Raw genomic sequence first — 20,424 nt, forward strand, 5'->3', positions numbered from 1 at the left:
TCCGGGAGCCTGGTAGGCTGAAGATTGTGGTCACTTCGGCTGGTGGGCTCTGCCACCAGGACCATGCTGCTACGAGCCGCTTGGAGGCGGGCGGCCTTGGCGGCGACTGCAGCTCCGGGGCCGAGGTCTGCGGCGCCCACTCGGGGGCTGCACCTGCGCGGTACGTTCCCGCTCGCTGCCACGGTCTCCGGATGCGCGGACCTTTCCCCCTGGGCGCTGCGACGCAGCTGAGTTTTCCGGAGCCTCCCTGCCCCGCCGCCCAGATCCTCTGACCCTTTCCCTCAGACTTTCTCAGGCCAGCGCCCCCGAACGGTTGACTCCGCCGCGCCGCCGCTCAGATCCTGCCCCGTACCCTGGAGAACTTTGGAGGCTCGTCCTTCAAAGGTCTCTTGGCCAATTTAGAGATGCTGATCAAGGCTCTCCAGCGAGTTACGTTCGAAAGAGATCGCACCTATTCTGGCCCCACCTTTCTTCTAAACGGCTTTCCCTTTAGAGCCCTTCTCACTCCCAATGAGACGATTTGAATATTGCCCCAGCATCCCTCTTCAAGAAACTCCATCCCCTTCCCTCCTTTCACAGTGCGCTCAGGTTCTCTGATGTCTTGTTTCATTTCCATTGAGGTTTGACCCCATCACTCCTTTATCATCTCGCCTCCGTCCAGATTTTGCCTTCTGCTCCCTTGGTTGCTTTGCATTCATAGTTGCATTCTGTCTTACTTGGCTGCTCTGTTCCATTTTTTGTCAGTTGCAGACCATGCTCCCCAGTCGGCTGTTCCCTCAGATACCGCCGCTGCTTCGGAGTCAGTGCTGCGACCTCTCTATATGGATGTGCAAGCTACAACTCCTCTGGTAAGGATAGAGGGGCAGCTTTTCCCGCAAGGCTGTTTACAGGAAGTAAATGATAGAAGTAACAACACACAGAAATGACTGGAACCCTGTAGAAGTGAGAGCCATTGAGAAGTGCTGAGAAAAACAATGAAGCAGGAGGCAGGAGGCTTAAATTCTGTTCCACTAGAAACAGCTGGTAGGGTGGCTGTGGCCTTGGGGCCACATGTGGCCTTCTGGATTCTTGAGTATGGCCGGTTTTTTTTTTTCTTTTTGAGACAGAGTGTTGCTCTGTCACCCAGGCTAGAGTGCCCTGACGTCAGCCTAGTTCACAGCAACCTAAAAGTCCTGGGCTCACACAATTCTCCTGCCTCAGCCTCCCAAGTAGCTGGGACTACAGGTGTGCACCACCAATTTTTTTTCTATTGTTTTAGTTGCCCATCTAATTTATTTTTATTTTTAGTAGAGATGGGGTCTTGCTCTTGTTCAGGCTGGGAGTATGGCCTTTTCACTGAATCCAAATTTTACAGAACAAATCCTATTAGTGGTGCCGCAGAGAAAGACAAAGCTTTTCTTGCCTCCTTGGTGCTTAAAAAAGAACAATTTTGAAATCAGAAGGCCTATGTTCCCCACACCACTGGTCAAATCACTTCAGTGCAAGCACTACAGTAATAGTTAAAAGCATGGGGTCCGGAATTAGCCGGACTGCCACTTAAGAACTGTGTCAACTTGGGGCAGTATTAAATAGGTCAAAAGATGTAAAGCAGCCTGGCACATGATAAGCACTCTAATATTAATACAAGTTCTCACCAATATGTGAGAAGGGGTGTTTACCTGTGCCCTGTCTTGTCCTAGCCTTTCTAGATCACACTGGCTCACAGGAATGGGAACACCTGCAGAAACAGATGTCAGAACAAGGCAATGTTTGTAGACTATCTGAGGGGATGGTAGAACAACCCGAGTTAAGACAGGTTGGTAGTGGGGGTATATTAGGTTGATAACTGCTTAGTACCTGAGGGGGACAGAATGTTGGAGGCCTAAGCTAGGCGGTGTCTGAAGCATTGGGAGTGTGATGAAGCAGGTTAGGCAGGTCTGAGGGAATGGAGTAGGGCCTGAGTTAACTATGGGCTCAAGGAAAGTGACCTGTTCTGTTGTTCTCAGGACCCCCGGGTGCTTGATGCCATGCTCCCTTACCTAGTCAACTACTATGGGAACCCACATTCCCGGACACATGCTTATGGATGGGAGAGTGAGGCAGCCATGGAACGTGCTCGCCAGGTTAGTACAAAGGGGTCTGGGAGGTTCTGAGGTTAGAGAGGGTCAGTGGCCCTTGCGGGGCATTTCCTTGGTACGTGTGGGTGGAGGTGAAAATGGTTTTGGGTTCTTTCTGGAAGAGATTTGGAAAGCAACCTTGGAGTTTGTAGGCATTTCATGAGTTCCCACATTTCCTAGCTAAATTATCTTGGGCAAATTATCTAATTTCTCTAAGCCTTCATTTCCTCACATTCAAAATGGAGATTGCAATAGTTTCTACTCTGTAAGGTTATTGGAGGATTAAATGCTCGTAAGGTATTTATTAACACAATGCCGATACGTAGTAAGAGCTCAATAAGTTCATTTAAAAAACCTAATAATGGGCCAGGCGCTGTGGTTCATGCCTGTAATCCTAGCACTCTGGGAGACTGAGGCCAAGGCAGGAGGATTGCTTGAGCTCAGGAGTTCGAGACCAGCCTGAGCAAGAATGAGACCCCGTCTCTGCTATAAATAGAAAAAAATTAGCCAAACAGCTAAAAATAGAAAAAATTAGCTGGCACGGTGGCGTGTGCCTGTAGTCCCAGATACCCAGGCGGCTGAGGCAGGAGGATCACTTGAGCCAAGGAGTTTGAGGTTGCTGTGAGCTAGGCTGACGCCATGGCACTCTAGCCCAGACAACAGAGTGAGACTGTGTCTAAAAAAAAAAAAAAAAACCCAATAATATAATTATTATTATTTTGTATTGGGTTGGAAAAGAGCCTGGAATCTGAGATAATACTGGATCTGTCCATTTTCTGATCTTAGTAGGTACGGAGCTTCTTCCTGGGCAGTTTGGTAGAATGCAGTTGAGCTCTTCTTGCTCCAGAGCTGTCCCGGCTGTGTATGCAGCCCCATTCCTGCCTGGGGAATTAATGTTATATATCTCTGTGTCTTGGCTTACAGCAAGTAGCATCTCTGATTGGGGCTGATCCTCGTGAGATCATTTTCACTAGTGGCGCTACTGAATCCAACAACATAGCAATTAAGGTAAGCAAAGGGAACCAGAGGGCTTAGGGCATATCTGAGCTTTCCTCAGTTGGGAGATAGCGTGCCTTCATCATTTGGACTGAGGTATGTATTTCCCAGCTACACACCCCCACCCTATTGTGAAGAGAAGACACATACTCTTTCTGATTTGTTGCTTCCTTTAACCCTTTGCAATGTACCCTATCTTAAGTCTTTGCTCCTGTTGGTGTGAGTTCAATGAGGTAGTTGGATAGGAGAGGAGATGGCTCTCGGTCCATTAGCCACTTCATTTTTTGGATGGCAGCTACTTTGGAGAGTGGGTAATGGTGACTGAACCCTTGTCAACATTCTTTTGATTTAGTAATGAATTTCACCCTTATATACCTGATTTCAGTGCTGCCTTCCTCTCAGCCTTCCCTTTTCTTTCTGATCATATCTGTTTGTAACAAGTTCCTGCCATTTCTTTAGATGTCTCCATTTTGAAGTGCTTTTTGCTGTGGTGCCCTCTGCAGTCATTCTGGGATCAGTCATTGTATCCTTGGGACATAGACATCTTTGGTGTTTGATTTTTTTTTTTTTTTTTTTTTTTTTTTTTGAGACAGAGTCTCACTCTGTTGCCCAGGCTAGAATGAGTGCCGTGGCGTCAGCCTAGCTCACAGCAACCTCAAACTCCTGGGCTCAAGCGATCCTCCTGTCTCAGCCTCCCGAGTAGCTGGGACTACAGGCATGCACCACCATGCCCGGCTAATTTTTTCTATATATATATTTTTAGCTGTCCATATCATTTCTTTCTATTTTTTTAGTAGAGATGGGGTCTCGCTCTTGCTCAGGCTGGTCTCGAACTCCTGAGCTCAAACGATCCGCCCACCTCGGCCTCCCAGAGTGCTAGGATTACAGGCGTGAGCTACCGCGCCCGGCCGACATCTTTGGTGTTAATGCAAGTAAAATTCCACTCTTAGTCATGTTAATTAGTTTTCAGCCTTTTGGCTAAGGTCAATTGTAGTAGTCATATTGGTGTTTCATAGAACATGATCACATCTGACTAGGACTGATTTCCAGGACTGAGTAAATGCCAAGGCTCCTGAGAAATTGTGGCCTGCTGTAGGTCCAGCTCTGGCTCCACCCCATCTCATCTTTGTCTCTGAATTGTGCTGCCAGTGTTGGATTCTTTGACCTTGGCCTGAATGTAGGAGGCCTGGGACGGGCTCCAGAGTTATCAGTACTCTGTCCAATCCTGTTACAGGAAGGCATCCTTCCTTTGGACTATGGAGACCCCAGAGTCAGGGTAGCAGTCCATCCAAAGGTGCAGATGGATTCTGAAATGGGCAGCATTTTCCGACCTTTGAAAATGTTTGCTTTGGAAGTATCTAAAGAACCCAAAGCAGAGGTCAAGGATTGCTAAGAGTAGGTGTCATGTTGTTTCTCTTAGTCTCCTGGATATGTACTATATCTGTCATTAAAGGAATCTATGCCATAGGTAACTGAGATAGGAGAAAGTGGATTAGGGAATATACCATTTAAATTACATTTTTGGTTGGGAGTGGTGTCTCACACCTGTAATCAGAGTGCCTGTAATCCTAGCACGTTGGATCGTTTGAGCTCAGGAGTTTGAGACCAGCCTGAGCAAAAGCGAGACCCCGTCTCTACTAACATAGAAAAAATTAACTGGGTGTGGTGACATGCGCCTGTAGTCCCAGCTACTCAGGAGGCTGAGGAAGGAGGATTGCTTGGGCCCAGGAGTTTGAGGTTGCTGTGAGCTAGGCTGACGCCAGGGCACTCTAGCCCGGGCAAGAGAGTGAGACTCTGTCTCAAAAAAGAAAAAAAATTACATTTTTTTATAAACAACAGTAACAACATTTTGAACTACTCTCACCATCCTCCAATTATTTTTATATTGTTTATGTGACTACTTTTGTAGATAAAACAGAGTATATGTTAATTTTATACTCCTTTTTTTTTTTTTTTTTTTTGAGACAAAGTCTCGCTCTGTTGCCCGGGCTATAGTAAGTGCCGTGGTGTCAGCCTAGCTCAAAGCAACCTCAAACTCCTGGGCTTAAGCAATCCTCCTGCCTCAGCCTCCCGAGTGGCTGGGACTATAAGCATGTACCACCATACCCAGCTAATTTTTTCTCTATGTATTTTTAGTTGTCCATATAATTTCTTTCTATTTTTAGTAGAGACAGGGTCTCGCTCTTGCTCAGGCTGGTCTTGAACTCCTGACCTCGAGCAATCCACCCGCCTCAGCCTGCCAGAGTGCTAGGATTACAGGTGTGAGTCACCGTGCCCAGCCAATATATGTTAATTTTAAATGTTTCTTTTTTACGTTACTTGTCCTCCTGAACTTACAGTTTTTTTTTTTGTTTGTTTGTTTTTTTTTTTTTGAGACAGAGTCTCACTCTGTTGCCCGGGCTAGAGTGAGTGCCGTGGCTTCAGCCTAGCTCACAGCAACCTCAAACTCCTGGGCTTAAGCGATCCTACTGCCTCAGCCTCCCGAGTAGCTGGGACTACAGGCATGCGCCACCATGCCCGGCTAATTTTTTTTTGTGTATATATATTTTAGTTGTCCATATAATTTCTATTTTTAGTAGAGACGGGGTCTCGCTTTTGCTCAGGCTGGTCTCGAACTCCTGACCTCGAGCGATCCACCCGCCTCGGCCTCCCAGAGTGCTAGGATTACAGGCGTGAGCCACCACGCCCGGCCTACAGTTTTTATGTAGTTATAATTTTGGCCTATATAGTTTTATATTCTGCTTTTAAAGGTAGTACTCTAATATAAGCTGTAGGGGAGTTGCACATTTTATTTCTTTCAATTTTTTAATTTTTGAAAAATAAACCTGTCACATGTGGTAAGAGTTTTATAACCCTATAGAAAGATTTAAAATGAAGTATAAGTTTTCCGCTCCTTCCTCCAGGTCCCCTAGTCTTGTTGCACAAAGTTAATTCTGTTAACTCTAAACTAATTATTAATATGTTTAGTATTGTTCCAGGAAAAAAAATACATATGAATGTACATATGAATTTGCTTTTTTTCTTGAATGAGATGAATTGTTCTTCTTTATTTTCTTGTAATAGTTGAAATTCCAGGAATTTTTTAGCCTATCTTTTTTGTTTCTTTTTTTTTTTTTTTTTTGAGACAGAGTCTTGCTCTGTCTCCCTGGGTAGAGTGCAGTGGCATCATCACAGTTCACTGCAACCTCAAACTTCTGGGTTCAAGTGATCCTCTTGCCTCTGCCTCCTGAGTAGCTAGGACTACAGGCGCATGTCACCATGCCGGCTAATTTCTTCTATTTTTAGTAGAGACAGGGTCTCACTCTTACTCAGGGTAGTCTCAAACTCCTGATCTCATGTGATCCTCCCTCGTTGGCCTCCCAGAGTGCTAGGATTACAGCCGTCAGATGGCTATAGGAAGCCCTGAATTTAGAGCTGGCTGGATAGAAGTATGAGTGCCTTGGGACACCCGAGATTTGCATCTGGCATCTGAAATGGCGGCAGTCTTGTGTGACTGAGCCCTTAACCCATGGGTTTTTCACTAACTCTGGGTAGTTAGTATCAGAATTAAATTGAATTGTAGGATACTCCGTTGGTGTCCAAGAATTGATATTGGAGCATACTGGCCTTGCCCACTTTCCCTTTACAAGTGGGATGGAAGCTATTGCTGTCTCTCTGAGTCTGTTCTCTTTCTTTCCACCACCACCAATTTCTAGGGGGTGGCCAGGTTCTATAGGTCACGGAAAAAGCATGTCGTCACCACCCAGACAGAACACAAATGTGTCTTGGACTCTTGCCGTTCACTGGAAGCTGAGGGCTTTCAGGTCACCTACCTCCCAGTGCAGAAGAGTGGGATAATCGACCTCAAGGTATGAGTGGCTCTTGGCAGGAGGACTAAAAAGGGAGGAGCCTGGCTTCAGCCTATAAGTCTATTTCTTCAGCCTCAGCTGGAGCTTGAAGGACTAGATTTAATGGTTAGAGTGGGGAGTAGAGAAATAGTCCTGGCAGAGAAAAAGATTATATTCCCCTTAAGTGTGTATTGTCCTCCTTTTCTCTGGAGGACTTGCTTCTGAGCTTTATTGGTGCTTCCTGGTTTGTATGAGAACAACTGGCCATGTGTGCAGAATTCCAAGGACACACTCACCGTGGCAAAGCTCTGGTTTCCTCCTTCCATGCACTAATGCTTTTTATCCCCCTAAAGAGGAGAGATATAGTTTTCTTTCTTTTTTTTTTTTTTGATACAGGTTCTCACTCTGTTGTCCAGAGTAGAGTACAGTGGTGTCATCATAGCTCACTGCAAACTGAATCTCTTTTTTTTTTTTTTTTTTGAGACAGAGTCTGGCTCTGTTGTCCGGGCTAGAGTGCCATGGTGTCAGCCTAGCTCACAGCAACCTCAAACTCCTGGGCTCAAGTGATCCTCCTGCCTCAGCCTCCCGAGTAGCTGGGACTACAGGCATGCACCACTATGCCCGGCTAATTTTTTGTGTATATTTTAGTTGTCCAGATAATTTCTTTCTATTTTTAGTAGAGACGGGGTCTGGTCTTGCTCAGGCTGGTCTCGAACTCCTGAGCTCAAATGATCCGCCTACCTCGGCCTCCCAGAGTGCTAAGATAACAGGCATGAGCCACCACACCCAGCCTCTTTGCACTTATCGTAATCTTCTCCCTCTTTTAAAAACTTAGCTTAAGTCCCAGCTCTCAAGAAATCTCTTTGGCTCCTCCAATCCCTTCGAATGTCTTTCTTCTCTAAAGTCTCTTAACACTTAATGGCTTTTTAGTTCAGTGCTATATTGTAAATGTGTATCTATCTCTCATCTCTCCACTAGGCTGTTTCTTGAATGCTAGGAGTGCATATTTTATAGATTTTTATTTCTCATAATACTTAACATAATGCCTTTATTTCACTTCATACTATTTTTTTAAATTTCAAAATATTAAGGGAGTACAAATGTTTTAGGTTACATGGGTCATTTTTGTAGTGCTTGAGTCCTAGCTGTATGTGTGCCTGTTACCTGAATAGTGTTCATGGTACCCATTAGGTTGGTTTATTCCCATCCCCTCCTTTTGGGAGGGGTTTCTTTGCACCTAGTTTTACTTTCCTCTGTGCACTTGTATGCTCATCAGTTAGTTCCAATTTAATAGTGAGTACATGTGGTGTTAGTTTTTCCATTCTTGAGTTACTTCACTTAGGAGAATGATCTCTAGTTCCATCCAGATTGTTGCAAAAGGTATTAATTCATCTTTTTTTATGGCTGAGTAGTACTTCCTGGTGTACATATACCACATTTTATTAATCTCATGAATTGATGGGCACTTGAGTTGATTCCACATCTTTGCAATTGTGAATTGTGCTGCCATAAACATTCGAGTGCAGGTGTCTTTTTGATAAAATGGCTTCTTTTCCTTTGGGTAAATACCCTGTAGTAGAATTGGTGGATTGAATGGTAGGTAGTTCTTTGAGGAATCTCCATACTGTTTTCCATAGAGGTTGTACTAATTTGCAATCCCACCAGCAGTGTATAAGCATTCCTTTCTCTCTGTATCCATGACAGAATGTGTTGTTTTTGGGCTTTTTAATAAAAGCCATTCTAACTGGGGTAAAGTGATATCTCATTGTGGTTTTAATTTGCATTTTCCTGATGATTAGTGACTCACTTCATACTATATTATACCTTCGTGCCAGGCACTGGGGATAGAGGGATGAACAAGACTGGCCTAGTCCCTGCCTTCAGGGAGCTCATGTTCTAGTGAATGGGACAGTTAACATGTAAACAAACATAAGTGAAACAATTACAAATTGTGCTATGAGGGAAGCAAAGAAGAAGCTGAGAGACAACATAACATTGAGCATGTACATTAGACCAGTGTCTGGGGAGGCATAGTAGATGTTGATGGATTGATCAATAATTTCTTTAAGATATTTCAGTTAGATGTGGTCCCTGCCTCTGTGTTGTTAATAGTAACTCTGTTCTTTGCTATTTACTCTATTTTTTGTAGCTTGTTTATAACTGTAGGTAGAAAGGGCTCCTCCTCTCTTTTGTTATTAAACTTTTAATTTTTAGATAATTGTTGATTCACATATAGTTGTAAGAGGTAATACAGAGAGATTACATTGTCCTTTTTGCCCAGTTTCCTCAATAACATCTTTCCAAAGTATAGTACAGGATATTGGCATTGATACAATCCACCAATCTTGTTCTGATTTCCCCCGTTTTACTTGTATTCACTTGTGTGTGTTTGTGTATAGTTCTATACAATTTTACTACATTAAGTTTGTGTAAGCACCACCACAGTCAAGATACAAATAGTTTTATCGCCACTATGATCCTCGTTTTTTTGAAACCACTAATCTCTTCTCCATTTTTTTTTTTTTTTTGAGATAGAATTTCGCTCTGCTGCCTGGGCCAGAGTGTAGTGGCATCATCACAGCTCACTGCAACCTCAAACTCCTGGGCTCAAGAGATTCTCCTGCCTCAGCCTCCCAAGTAGCTGTCACTACCAGCGTGTGCCACCATGCTCAGCTAATTTTTTTATTTTTTGTAGAGAGAGGGTATCACTTTTGCTCAGGCTAGTCTCAAGCTCCCGGCCTCAAGCTACCCTCCTGCCTCAGACTCTGAAAGTGCTAGTATTACAGGCGTCAGCCACCATTCTCCATTTCTTTAGTTTTTGTTATTTCATAATGTTATATAAATGGAGTCATACAGTATATAACCTTTTGGGATTGGCTTCTTTTTACTCAGCATAAGTCTTTAAAGATTCTTTCATTGCTTCATGTACCAGTAGTTTGTTCCTTTTTTGCTTTTTTTGTTCCTTTTTATTGATGAGTAGTAGTCCATGTTATGGATGTACCACCGTTTGTTTAACCATTTACCTGTTCAAGGACTGTGAGTAGTTTCTAGGTTTTAGCAATTAAGAATAAAGTTACTATAAACTTAGTGTGCGTGTGTGTGTGTGTGTGTGTGTGTGTGAGAGAGAGACAGAGGCTCCTCACTCTGTTACTCGGGCTAGTGTGCAGTGGCATGATCATAGCTCACTTCGATCTCAAACTCCTGGGCTCAAGTGATCCTCCTGCCTCAACCTCCCAAGTTGCTAGGACTACAGGCACGAACCACAATACCCGGCTAATTTTTCTATGTTAGTAGAGATGAGGTCTCGCTCTTCCTTAGGCTGGTCTCAAACTCCCGAGCTCAAGCAATCTCCCCACCTTGGCTCCCAGAGTGCTAGGATTACAGGTGTGAGCCACCATGCCTGGGCTATAAACATTTTTGTATAGATTTTCTGTGACTTTAATTTTCATTTCTCTGGGATAAATGCTCAAGAATGCAGTTACTGGGTTGTATGGTAATTTCATGTTTCATTTTATAAGAAAAAGAAACTGCCAAACTACTTTTCAAAGTGGCTATACCATTTTACATTCCCACCAGCAATGCCTGAATGATCAAAATTCTCTGCCTCTTCACCAGCATTTTGTGTTGTTATTATTTTTATTTTAACTATTCTGATAGGTGTGTAGTAAACAGCTTCTTTTCAAGACTAAGCTTGCCTGCATTCTGATTTAGGGAGAATTTGTTGGCACTCTATAGTCTCCTTACTCGTGCATTTTCTTAGGAACTAGAGGCTGCTATCCAGCCAGACACTAGCCTGGTCTCAGTCATGACTGTGAACAATGAGATTGGAGTGAAGCAGCCTATTGCAGAAATAGGTGAGTATTGTGTGTTAACCCTGATTCTTGCCCATCACTGGGTCCATCTGAGGGAGCAGGGGTAGCGTAGGAGCTGTAACACTCTATGAAGTACAGTAAGGACATCAAGGGAGAGAAAGCCCAGGTACCTTGTTCAAGGATACTGAAAGTGGCATAGCTAGTATTTGAATCCAGGTCTAGTATCCTTTATAGTTTTTCATTTTATTGCTGTTGCTGCCCAAAACAACAACAAAAAACTCTTCTACCCTTTTCCCCTTTCATCTTTTTTTCCTTTAGAACATCTTTTTATGATCCTCACTTAAGAGCTCACCCTGTAATCTCTTTAGACACATTAGCAAAAAGATATGTTAATCTTTTCTTCTTTTAAATCAAAAAGTATCTACAAGGTAATCTGATATATTGAAAGGCAGTATTAATGAGGTGTACAAGAATTTTATGTGTTAGAATATCAGGGGTGTTTTGATTTGGTGCTTTGCCCTTCATCTTTTTTATTCCAGTGAAAGGAAGAGAGAGAAAGAGAGAGAAGGAGGGAAAGGGAGGAGAGGAAGGGAGAGGGGAGACGGAGGGGGGAAGGGGTGGGGCAAAGGAGGGAATTTACTATAACATTGACAGAAGTCATTTACTGTAAGTAGAGACAGTTCATGGTGCATTGTGGGATCATTGTCAGATGACTTCCCAGCTGTGGGTCTTTCCCTCTTGTTTTTCTTCAGGGCAGATTTGCAGTTCCAGAAAGGTATATTTTCATACTGATGCGGCCCAGGCTGTTGGAAAAATCCCACTTGATGTCAATGACATGAAAATTGATCTCATGAGCATCAGTGGTCACAAAATCTATGGTCCCAAAGGTAACAGCCCTCCTAGATTTCCTCTCTTCTCTGTACTTCCCAGCAAGACTTTTGACAGATGTTCCTCAGGGTCATTTGGGACTGCTGTTACTCTCAGAGGAAGCTGTACATCCAGAGTCCCCTGCAGAATGGAGGTGTCGTTTAGCAATAGCCAAAAACACTTGCCTATTTGTAGGCTCTAGCTGTTAGTATACAGCAGGCTATTCTTCCTTGATCCATTTTTAAAAATCCTTAGAAGGGATGTAGGTGTTAATTTTGTTGCGGTACAAGCAGTTTGTCAAATCAAATTTAGCTAGATAGGCCCAGCTATCTTATGTGCCACACTATGATGTGCATGGCAACATTCTTTGACTCCTTTATTCCCAGTGTCTTGCCTTAGTTCAGGGGAAGATTGTATGGGCTTTTATATGTCTTGGTGTTTGTTCCTAGAAGACTTAGCAGTCTGTGCTCTTGTTAGTCTCTCAAGGACACCTGTCTGTCCCCTATAGTTCTGTTGGCCTGGGAATGTTTTCAAGCTTTAGTTCTGTCTCTTCCCCCCAACCCTTGGGAAGAGACTGTTGTTTCTCAAGTGAGGACCTTTTTTTGTTTGATATCTGTGCCAGTATACTTTCTGTGTCTGTAGGGTGTGTTTTCTGGGTGTATACCTTAGGAACAGGTATGATAGCTTCTGGAAGTATGAAAGATAGCTGCTTCTAAGGGTTCTCAGAGGCTGTAAAGAGAGTTTTTGTGAGCTATTATTACAAAAAGCCCAACAGGCATTCTGTCTTTTTCTAATTACAGTGTTGCCTTTATTGGCTTTTATTGTAGATACATCTATTTTGATAAAACCAGTGAACCCATATTGAGTTGATAGACCCTGGGAGATTGTGCTAATTCTTCTATTATGATCTACCGCTTTTTTCCCCCCTCAAAGTTTTTTTTAAATTTATTTAGAAAAAGTAATATATTCACATGGTTCAAAATTCAAAAGCTACAAAAAAATACTTGGTGGAAAGTCTGCCTCCCACCTCTGTCTTCTGGCCATGCAGTTTCCTGGGTATTTTTCTAGAATTGTTCTATGTATTTGCAAGCATATATATATATATATATATATACTTCCTCTCCACTTCTTCCCTTTTTTATCCAGATGATAGCATACTATACTCATTGTTCTGATTTGATCTTGCTTTTTTTTTTTTTTAAGAGAGACAAAGTCTTGCTCTGTTGCCCTGGCTGGAGTACAGTGGCTGGATCATAGCTCACTGCAGCCTTGAACTTTTGGGCTCAAGCGATCCTCCTGCCTCAGCCTCCCAAGTAGCTATGACTATCTAGCTGGGAATTAGCCACACTGGGCTAATTTTTTGTAGCAATAGGGTCTCAAACACCTGGCCTCAAGCAGCCCTCCCACCTAGGCCTCCCAAAGCACTCGGATTATAGGCATGAGCCACGCATTCAGCAAACTTTTTTTATTTAGAAAAATTTCAAACTTAGAGAAAAGTTGAAATAATATATTTATCCCTTTGGAAAGTAATATTTTATTTCATCTGTGTTTCTCTCTTTCTCTTTTTTTGTGACAAACTTTGTTTCCCAGGGGTTGGTGCCATCTACATCCGTCGCCGGCCCCGTGTGCGTGTGGAGGCCCTGCAGAGTGGAGGGGGGCAGGAGCGGGGTATGCGGTCTGGGACAGTGCCCACGCCCTTAGTGGTGGGGCTGGGGGCTGCGTGTGAGGTGGCACAGCAAGAGATGGAGGTATGGGGAAAGCAGTTCCCTCCCACAACTTCTTCCCCTGTCCTGGGTCTTCTTTTTAGAAGCTTCTCAGCATGACTGAGTCAGATCTCTGCTAGAAGAGGGGGTTTAAGAAAACCCTTTGCTGTCCTGGTGCTGCTGGCACCATGTTCTGAGGGAGGCATTATGGCCTGTATAACCCCTACCCTTTTAGTAGTTATCAGCTCATTTATTTCTGTGTTGTTGGAACCTTGGGTCTAGTAATTGAGCACCTTCTGCATACCAGGTACTGTGCTCAGTGCTGAAGGTACAGTGGTCTCCATAGGTAACATAGGATGGTAGGTGGGTTTGATATACAATCACTTCTGGGTTTAGGAGAAGGGATTTTAGAACTGTGTGTTTCTGAGCTGGTTTATGGTCACTGTGTTTAATCCTCCTTTGCCTGCTCCTTAGTATGACCACAAGCGGATCTCAAAGTTATCAGAGCGGCTGATACAGAAGATAATGAAGAGCCTTCCAGATGTGGTGATGAATGGGGACCCTGAGCACCATTACCCTGGTATGGACATGCCCTTTCTATCCCCATTCTAGAAGTTGCTGAGACTTTGAGACCTCTCTCATAGTACTTCTTTTCTCCAGGTTGTGTCAACCTTTCCTTTGCGTATGTGGAAGGGGAGAGTCTGCTGATGGCACTGAAGGATGTTGCCTTATCCTCAGGAAGGTGAGTTGGACAGAGTAGACAGGGACTGTGGCAGGGTGGCTTCCAAGTGCTGTTTAGGTTATTGAGATTCCAAGTATGGAGATGACAGGCACAAGAACTCTTGATTAAGTGTAAAGGTCATTTTGAGAGCTTGTTTGGAGGTTCTAGCAAGAGAGTGCATCTGCTCGTATATCCTTGACCAAAGAATGGTCCTCCTCTATTGGAGAAGGTTGTCCTCTTCGACTGAGCTCACAGCTTCGGGAGGGATCCACATGGAGAGCTGAGGGAAGAAGGGGACACCTGCCTAGCCAGCCAGATCAGCCAAATCAACCCTGGCAATCAATGAGGTAACAGATGTTGCAGCCAGATCACCCTCACATCTGGGTAAAGGTCATTTTGTAAGCACCTATTTTTTGGCTGGCTGGGCACAGGCTGAAGTTTACCACCAGGGGAGGTCGTCTTGGGGTAGAATGTTGTGCCTTTCCTGGTCCTAGAGAATGTATGTATCTGTTCTAGGGTCATACTAGCAGTTCTGTTGCAGGCCTCCAGAATTGAAGATGCTCCAAAGTCCACCAGGGGTTTACCTGCCCTTCAGGCTAGTGTATTTTGTCCCATGGAAGCGAGCACATGGTCCTCTGCTGCCTCTTGTTGTCAAATCGAACTTTTGTGGTATCGTGCTCTGTCCCACCTTGGCAGTGTCCTTGCTCGAGGAGGTTATTTACCATAGGAGCCAGAGGAGCTAGGCACACATCCCAGGATGTGCAGGATAGCATCAGGCCCTTTAGCTCTGCCAGGTTATGTCTCTTTTGTCTCCATGGTACGACTCCAGGGTCCTCGGGGATGGAAGAAAGACTGAGCATATGTTGATGATGAACTGAACAAGGCTTGTGTCTCTCTCCTCAGTGCCTGCACCTCTGCATCCCTGGAGCCTTCTTATGTCCTTAGAGCAATTGGCACCGATGAGGATTTAGCACACTCTTCTATCAGGTCAGTGAGTCGAGCTTCAATATATATGAAAGGCATCCTCTTCAGTTTTTATCTCCTGTTATAGTCTTTCTAAGTCTAGTTCTCTTTATCTCTTCTTGATTCCTTCTGCGAGTTTCTAGAGCAGTGGTTCTCAGACTTCATTGAGTATCACCTGGGAAGTTTATGTAATATGATTTCTGAGTCCCACACTCAGATATTCTGATTCAGTAGGTCTGGAGGAGAAGAAGGAAACTTCTTGGTTATTCTAATGTGGGTGGTCCATAGACCATGTTCTGAGAAACTCTGCCCTACAGGGGAAGGGCCATGTTCTTCTCTCCGTATCTTTTGTGTGTGTAGTACATCCGCAGTGAGTATTTGCTGAATGAATTCACCCTAGTGCCAGACTCTGATGCAGAGCTCTTCTGCTCTTTTATCAGGTTTGGCATCGGCCGCTTCACTACAGAGGAGGAAGTGGACTATACAGCAGAGAAGTGCATTCAGCATGTGAAACGTCTTCGAGAAATGAGGTATAAACTATTGTATCAGAGACCCTTTGGAAGAAACTGTAGTGCTGTCTACTTTCTTGCCCTTAGGCTATGTATTCATACTGCCAAAAACCAAAGTATGAGAGCACTTGGATTTTAGGATTTAGAGATTCCACCAAGCAAGAAAGTGGATCTCCTTGGCTACTTGTTTTCAGAAAATGAGAAAGTCTTTTTAAAAAATAAAACACTAGGCCAGGCGCAGTGGCTCATGCCTGTAATCCTAGCACTTTGGGACGCCGAAGTGGGAGGATCGCTTGAGCCCAGGAGTTCCAGACCAGCCCAAGCAATGTAGAGAGACTCCATCTCTACAAAAAATAGAAAAATAAGTGGGGTTTGGTGGCATATGCCTATGGTCCCAGCTGCTTGGGAGGCTGAGGCAAGAGGACCACCTGAGCCCAGGAGTTGGAGGTTACAGTGAGCTGTGATGACACCACTGCACTCCAGCCCGGGCAACAGAGTGAAACTGTCTCAAAAAAATAAGATAAAGGCGGGGCGCGGTGGCTCACGCCTGTAATCCTAGCACTCTGGGAGGCCAAGGCGGGTGGATCGCTCGAGGTCAGGAGTTCGAGACCAGCCTGAGCAAGAGTGAGACTCCGTCTCTACTAAAAATAGAAAGAAATTATCTGGCCAACTATATAGAAAAAATTAGCCGGGCATGGTGGCACATGCCTGTAGTCCCACCTACTAGGGAGGCTGAGGCAGTAGGATTGCTTAATCCCAGGAGTTTGAGGTTGCTGTGAGCTAGGCTGATGCCACGGCACTCACTCTAGCCAGGGCAACAAAGCGACACTCTGTCTCAAAAAAAAAAAAAAAAAAAAAGATAAAATAAAAACTAAAGAACTATATAGACTTGGTGGGGTTGAGGGTAAAAAACAAAAAACTATATAAATGTGGGTAGTATTTTTTATTATTGTTATTGGTAATATTAATCATTGTCATTGCAGCAATATCACTTAGTGGTTTATATACTAACTATAGGACCAACTCCCTTTGGTATAGGGATTCTTAATTTGGATTCTGTGGCTGGACTTCAGGAGGTACATGATACCTCTGCAATTGTATGCTAAATGTTGTACACCTGTGCATTTTCCCTGGAAGAAAGTGTATAATTTTCATCAGATTCTCAAAAGGTTAAAAACCACTATTCAGAGTTTTCTTTGTAAAGGTACTTATAAAGGTCATGAAATTCTTGACCGATCAGCTGCCAACAGGGCTTAACTTCCTCCTGGGAACATTGAGGCCTCTGTATTTTTTCAGAACTTGGCTCTATACTTGTTCAACTTGACTTTCAGGATTCTCTTGGTCCAGTTGGTAGAGTTCAGGTATACACCCTGAACTTTGTGAGCTCTCCTAGGCCTTTGCATGCCCTGGGTTTTCCTCCTAGGTCTAACTGTATTGCTTAAGAATTTATAGCTCGCTCAGCTGTAGGATTCTTCCTTTGGCCTGGCTTTCTGACACTCTCTGGTACACTCAAAGGGCATTTCTACTGACTATGTGCCAGCAAAGCCTTATTTTTCCTATCTGTGTGGCTTCAGCATCTGTACCCTATCCCTTCTGACTCTTTACAAATTGAATTCAGCCTAGTCCCATTAGTCCTCAACCAGAGGCATATTTTGTGAGCCTATGTTAATAAGTGAAACTTCCCTAAAGAGAACGGACAGGAAGGAGATGGCTAACATTAAAGGGCCATGGAAAATCTTAGAAAGGCATTCTGACAATGCATAGTGTAAAGAAGAGGAATAAGCCCAGAACAGAATGAAATCTGATAGTAGAAAGTTACCTGGGGAAATCCAAACTATCAAATCCCACATTCATAGCACACTGAAGTAATGTCTGGTCTGAGAACATTATCCAAGACATCCAAGCTGAAGGGGATCAGAGCTTAGCAGAGATTTCTCAGCAGCAGCTCCTGTGGGAGATGGGATCCAGGAGTTTCTTTTGGATTGGAACTTAGGATGTGGGAAGTATAGTGCAACTCTGGGGAGACGAAGCTGGCAAGAACTGGGGAAAGGCACCGCATACCCAGATGATTTATGGCTAAGCTCCAGCCCTAACTGGGAACTAGAACAAAACCCAGAAACAAGTGCTGAAAAGTGGGCTATAAGTGATGGTGGGCTTTAGTAAAGAGGCTGAAACTTGCTGCTTATACAGGTCCCAAGGGTGTTGGTTCCTCCAGGAAGACTGTGCCCATAGCCTCTCACAAGTGGGATGAGAAGTTCAAGAATATGACCATGCCTGATGCTCATTGGCTCATGGACCCGTGGCATCTGAGTCTGGGGGACCTAGTTATTCCTGTTTGTTTGGTGGCAGTTAGGGAGAGGATAGAGCTGACAAGGACTTACAGCTAGCTGAGAAATACTTATTAACCACTTGTGGTAGGATCCTACCAGGGCAAAAGGCAGAGGAGAGACAAGGACAAAAGAAGGTAAGTCATTGCTCAGGGGCTTGGAACCAATGTTGGTACCTGTCTAAGCCCTTATTCACCTAATATCTCTTCTCTTTGGCAGCCCACTCTGGGAGATGGTTCAGGATGGCATTGACCTCAAGAGCATCAAGTGGACCCAACACTAGAAGAGTGGGGCCCTGACTTTATGCTGGTCTAGCCCCTCCTGCCACACCAACCCACGAAGACAGGCACCTTGTTATGCCCCATGGATGCTCCAGAATTGGTATAGCCCAATTTACTGAAGCATCAGCTCACCTCTGTGATGGAAACTCAAGGAAACTGTCTTTCCCCAGCTTCATCTCCTTTGGTGGGGAACATTCCCCATTTCTTTCCAGGAGTTCTTCTCTGGTATTATAGTGTGTGGACATTTTCATCTTGAAGCAATAGAGACATTTGCTGTGATATTGCTGCTGGACATATGTGTGTCCTTGGTGGGGAGAGCAAGAGGAACTGGAAGAAGGCTCTTTGTTCAGAGACCCCAACGTTCTGTATGGACATTTGAGTTGTTACTTTCTGCTGCTCAGCTGGACTGGCTTCTTCAGCAACAAGCATAATCAACTGCAATTTAATCTTTTTTGTGGCTCCAAAGGACATCTTTTCATATTGACTGTAAACAAAAAGGCGAGTTTTTTAGAAGGCTTATCTCCTTTCTGTTCTCCTGACCCACTAGATCAAAAGAAAGGAGCTAGAAATCATCCGTATGACTCCACCCATTATTCTTATAATTTGTTTTTTTCCTTAAAATTTGTCAGTTTGAAGATTGGAGAAATAAACCCACCTTCTGTTTACTCTGTGTCTTTATGAGAGGCTGAGGGAGAAGTGAAGTGGAGCTTTACTTGGGAATTGTGGAGAAGACCACCATTCTACCTAATTTCCATAGATGGCTCAGTTGGCTTTCGTATCTCTTCACTCAACAATTATTTGAATGCTACAGGAGCCAGACTTGTTCTGGGTGTTGGGGATACACTGGTTAACAGGACCAGAAAGGATCCCGTATTGAGTTTTCATTTTATTTTATTTTATTTTATTTTTTAGCAGGGACGGGGTCTTACTCTTGCTCAGGCTGGTCTTTAACTCCTGACCTTGAGTTATCCTCCCACCTTGGCCTCCCAGAGTGCTAGGATTACAGGCGTGAGCCACCACCCCTGGCCTGAGTTTTCATTTTAGTGGAGAGATGGAAAACAAGAAGTAAACAAATAATGTTATAGATTGTGATAAGTGCTATGAAAGAAATAAAGTAGTAAGAGGAAATAGCAGGGAAGAAGTACTGTGCTGGGTGTTCTAGGAAAGCTTTACTGAGGTGGTACTTAAGCAGAAATATGAAGAGCCAGTGATGGCCCATCCAGAGATGAGTGCAGGATAAGAAGGAATAGCAAGAACAAAGGGCCTTAAATGTGGAAAAAGCACGATGTGCTTAAAAAACCAAGAGAAGGCCATTGCAACTAGAGTTTTCCAGTGAGTCTGAACCACTGGTGGGTAGTTACTTGTACTAAAAAGAAAAAAAAAAAATATTAGAGTGCATTGTACATGTTTTAAGAATAGTATTTCAATTATATGTTTGATTGTGTTTACCAGGTTGCAACTGTATTTCTTATTGTGGGTAATGGTCAAAAAAGTTTGAAAGCCACTGGGTTAAAGTGTAGTGAATGTGGATGGACAGGGGAAGGAGGAGATAAAATTATAGAGGTTTTCTTTTTTTTTTAATAAGTCTATTTTTTAATAATCCTAGATTTACTGAAAAGTTGCAAAGATAGTACAGAATTATATATCCATCAATTTCCTCTCATTTTAAAATCTGACATAAAACTATGGCACACTGTCAAAATTTAGAGACTAACACTGGTATATTAGTGTTAATTAAACTTCAGATTTTATTGAGCTCTCATTAGCTTTTTCTTTTCTTTTCTTTTTGAGACAGAGTCTCACTTTGTTGTCCGGACAAGAGTGCCGTGGCGTCCGCCTAGCTCACAGCAACCTCAAACTCCTGGGCTCAAGCAATCCTTCTGCCTTAGCCTCCTGAGTAGCTGGGGCTACTGGCATGCGCCACCATGCCCAGCTAATTTTTTCTATATATATTTTTTAGTTGTTCAGTTAATTTTCTATTTCAACTAATTTTTTCTATATATTTTTAGTTGTTCAGTTAATTTTCTATTTTTAGTAGAGACGGGAGTCTGGCTCTTGCTCAGGCTAGTCTCGAACTCCTGACCTCGAGCAATCTGCCCGCCTTGGCCTCCCAGAGTGCTAGGATTACAGGCGTGAGCCACCGCACCTGGCCTAGTTTTTCTTTTTTTTAATTCTTTTTTTTTTTTCCACTAGTTTTTCTACTAATGTCCTTTTTCTATTTGAGAAAAAGGACACATTAGATACCACATTGCATTTAGGTTTTGTTTTTAATGGACTGTGGTATACCTATAGAGTATATAAAAACTACAGGTTTGGTTTAAA

The 20,424-nt window shown here is 43.6% G+C and overlaps 2 protein-coding genes across 3 annotated transcripts in view; both read left to right on the top strand.

The window, feature by feature from the left end:
* Positions 1 to 20,424, top strand: part of CPNE1 (copine 1) — a 410,662-nt gene that overhangs the window by 354,763 nt on the left and 35,475 nt on the right. The gene's annotated exons all lie outside the window — the stretch shown is intronic.
* NFS1 (NFS1 cysteine desulfurase) lies at positions 8 to 19,167 on the top strand. Of its 2 annotated transcripts, XM_069495420.1 has the most exons (13): positions 8 to 160; positions 745 to 848; positions 1,986 to 2,102; positions 3,021 to 3,104; positions 6,788 to 6,940; positions 10,680 to 10,773; positions 11,484 to 11,618; positions 13,189 to 13,346; positions 13,776 to 13,881; positions 13,962 to 14,043; positions 14,926 to 15,009; positions 15,426 to 15,515; positions 18,041 to 19,167. In XM_069495420.1, the coding sequence occupies exons 1-13, from the start codon at positions 64 to 66 to the stop codon at positions 18,102 to 18,104; spliced, it is 1,368 nt and encodes a 455-aa protein (XP_069351521.1). In that variant the 5' UTR covers positions 8 to 63; the 3' UTR covers positions 18,105 to 19,167. The 2 variants fall into 2 exon arrangements, with proteins under 2 accessions (XP_069351521.1, XP_069351522.1); XM_069495421.1 differs by lacking the exon at positions 6,788 to 6,940.

This window comes from Eulemur rufifrons, chromosome 20, assembly GCF_041146395.1.
Source record: "Eulemur rufifrons isolate Redbay chromosome 20, OSU_ERuf_1, whole genome shotgun sequence".
NCBI classification, from domain to species: domain Eukaryota; kingdom Metazoa; phylum Chordata; class Mammalia; order Primates; family Lemuridae; genus Eulemur; species Eulemur rufifrons.

Coding starts and splice junctions, on each gene's coding strand:
- NFS1 (XM_069495420.1), top strand. CDS start 64: ATGCTGCTACGAGCCGCTTGGAGGCGGGCGGCCTTGGCGGCGACTGCA. Junction 10,774..11,483: donor GCAGCCTATTGCAGAAATAG/GTGAGTATTGTG, acceptor GTTTTTCTTCAG/GGCAGATTTGCAGTTCCAGA. Junction 15,010..15,425: donor TTAGCACACTCTTCTATCAG/GTCAGTGAGTCG, acceptor CTCTTTTATCAG/GTTTGGCATCGGCCGCTTCA.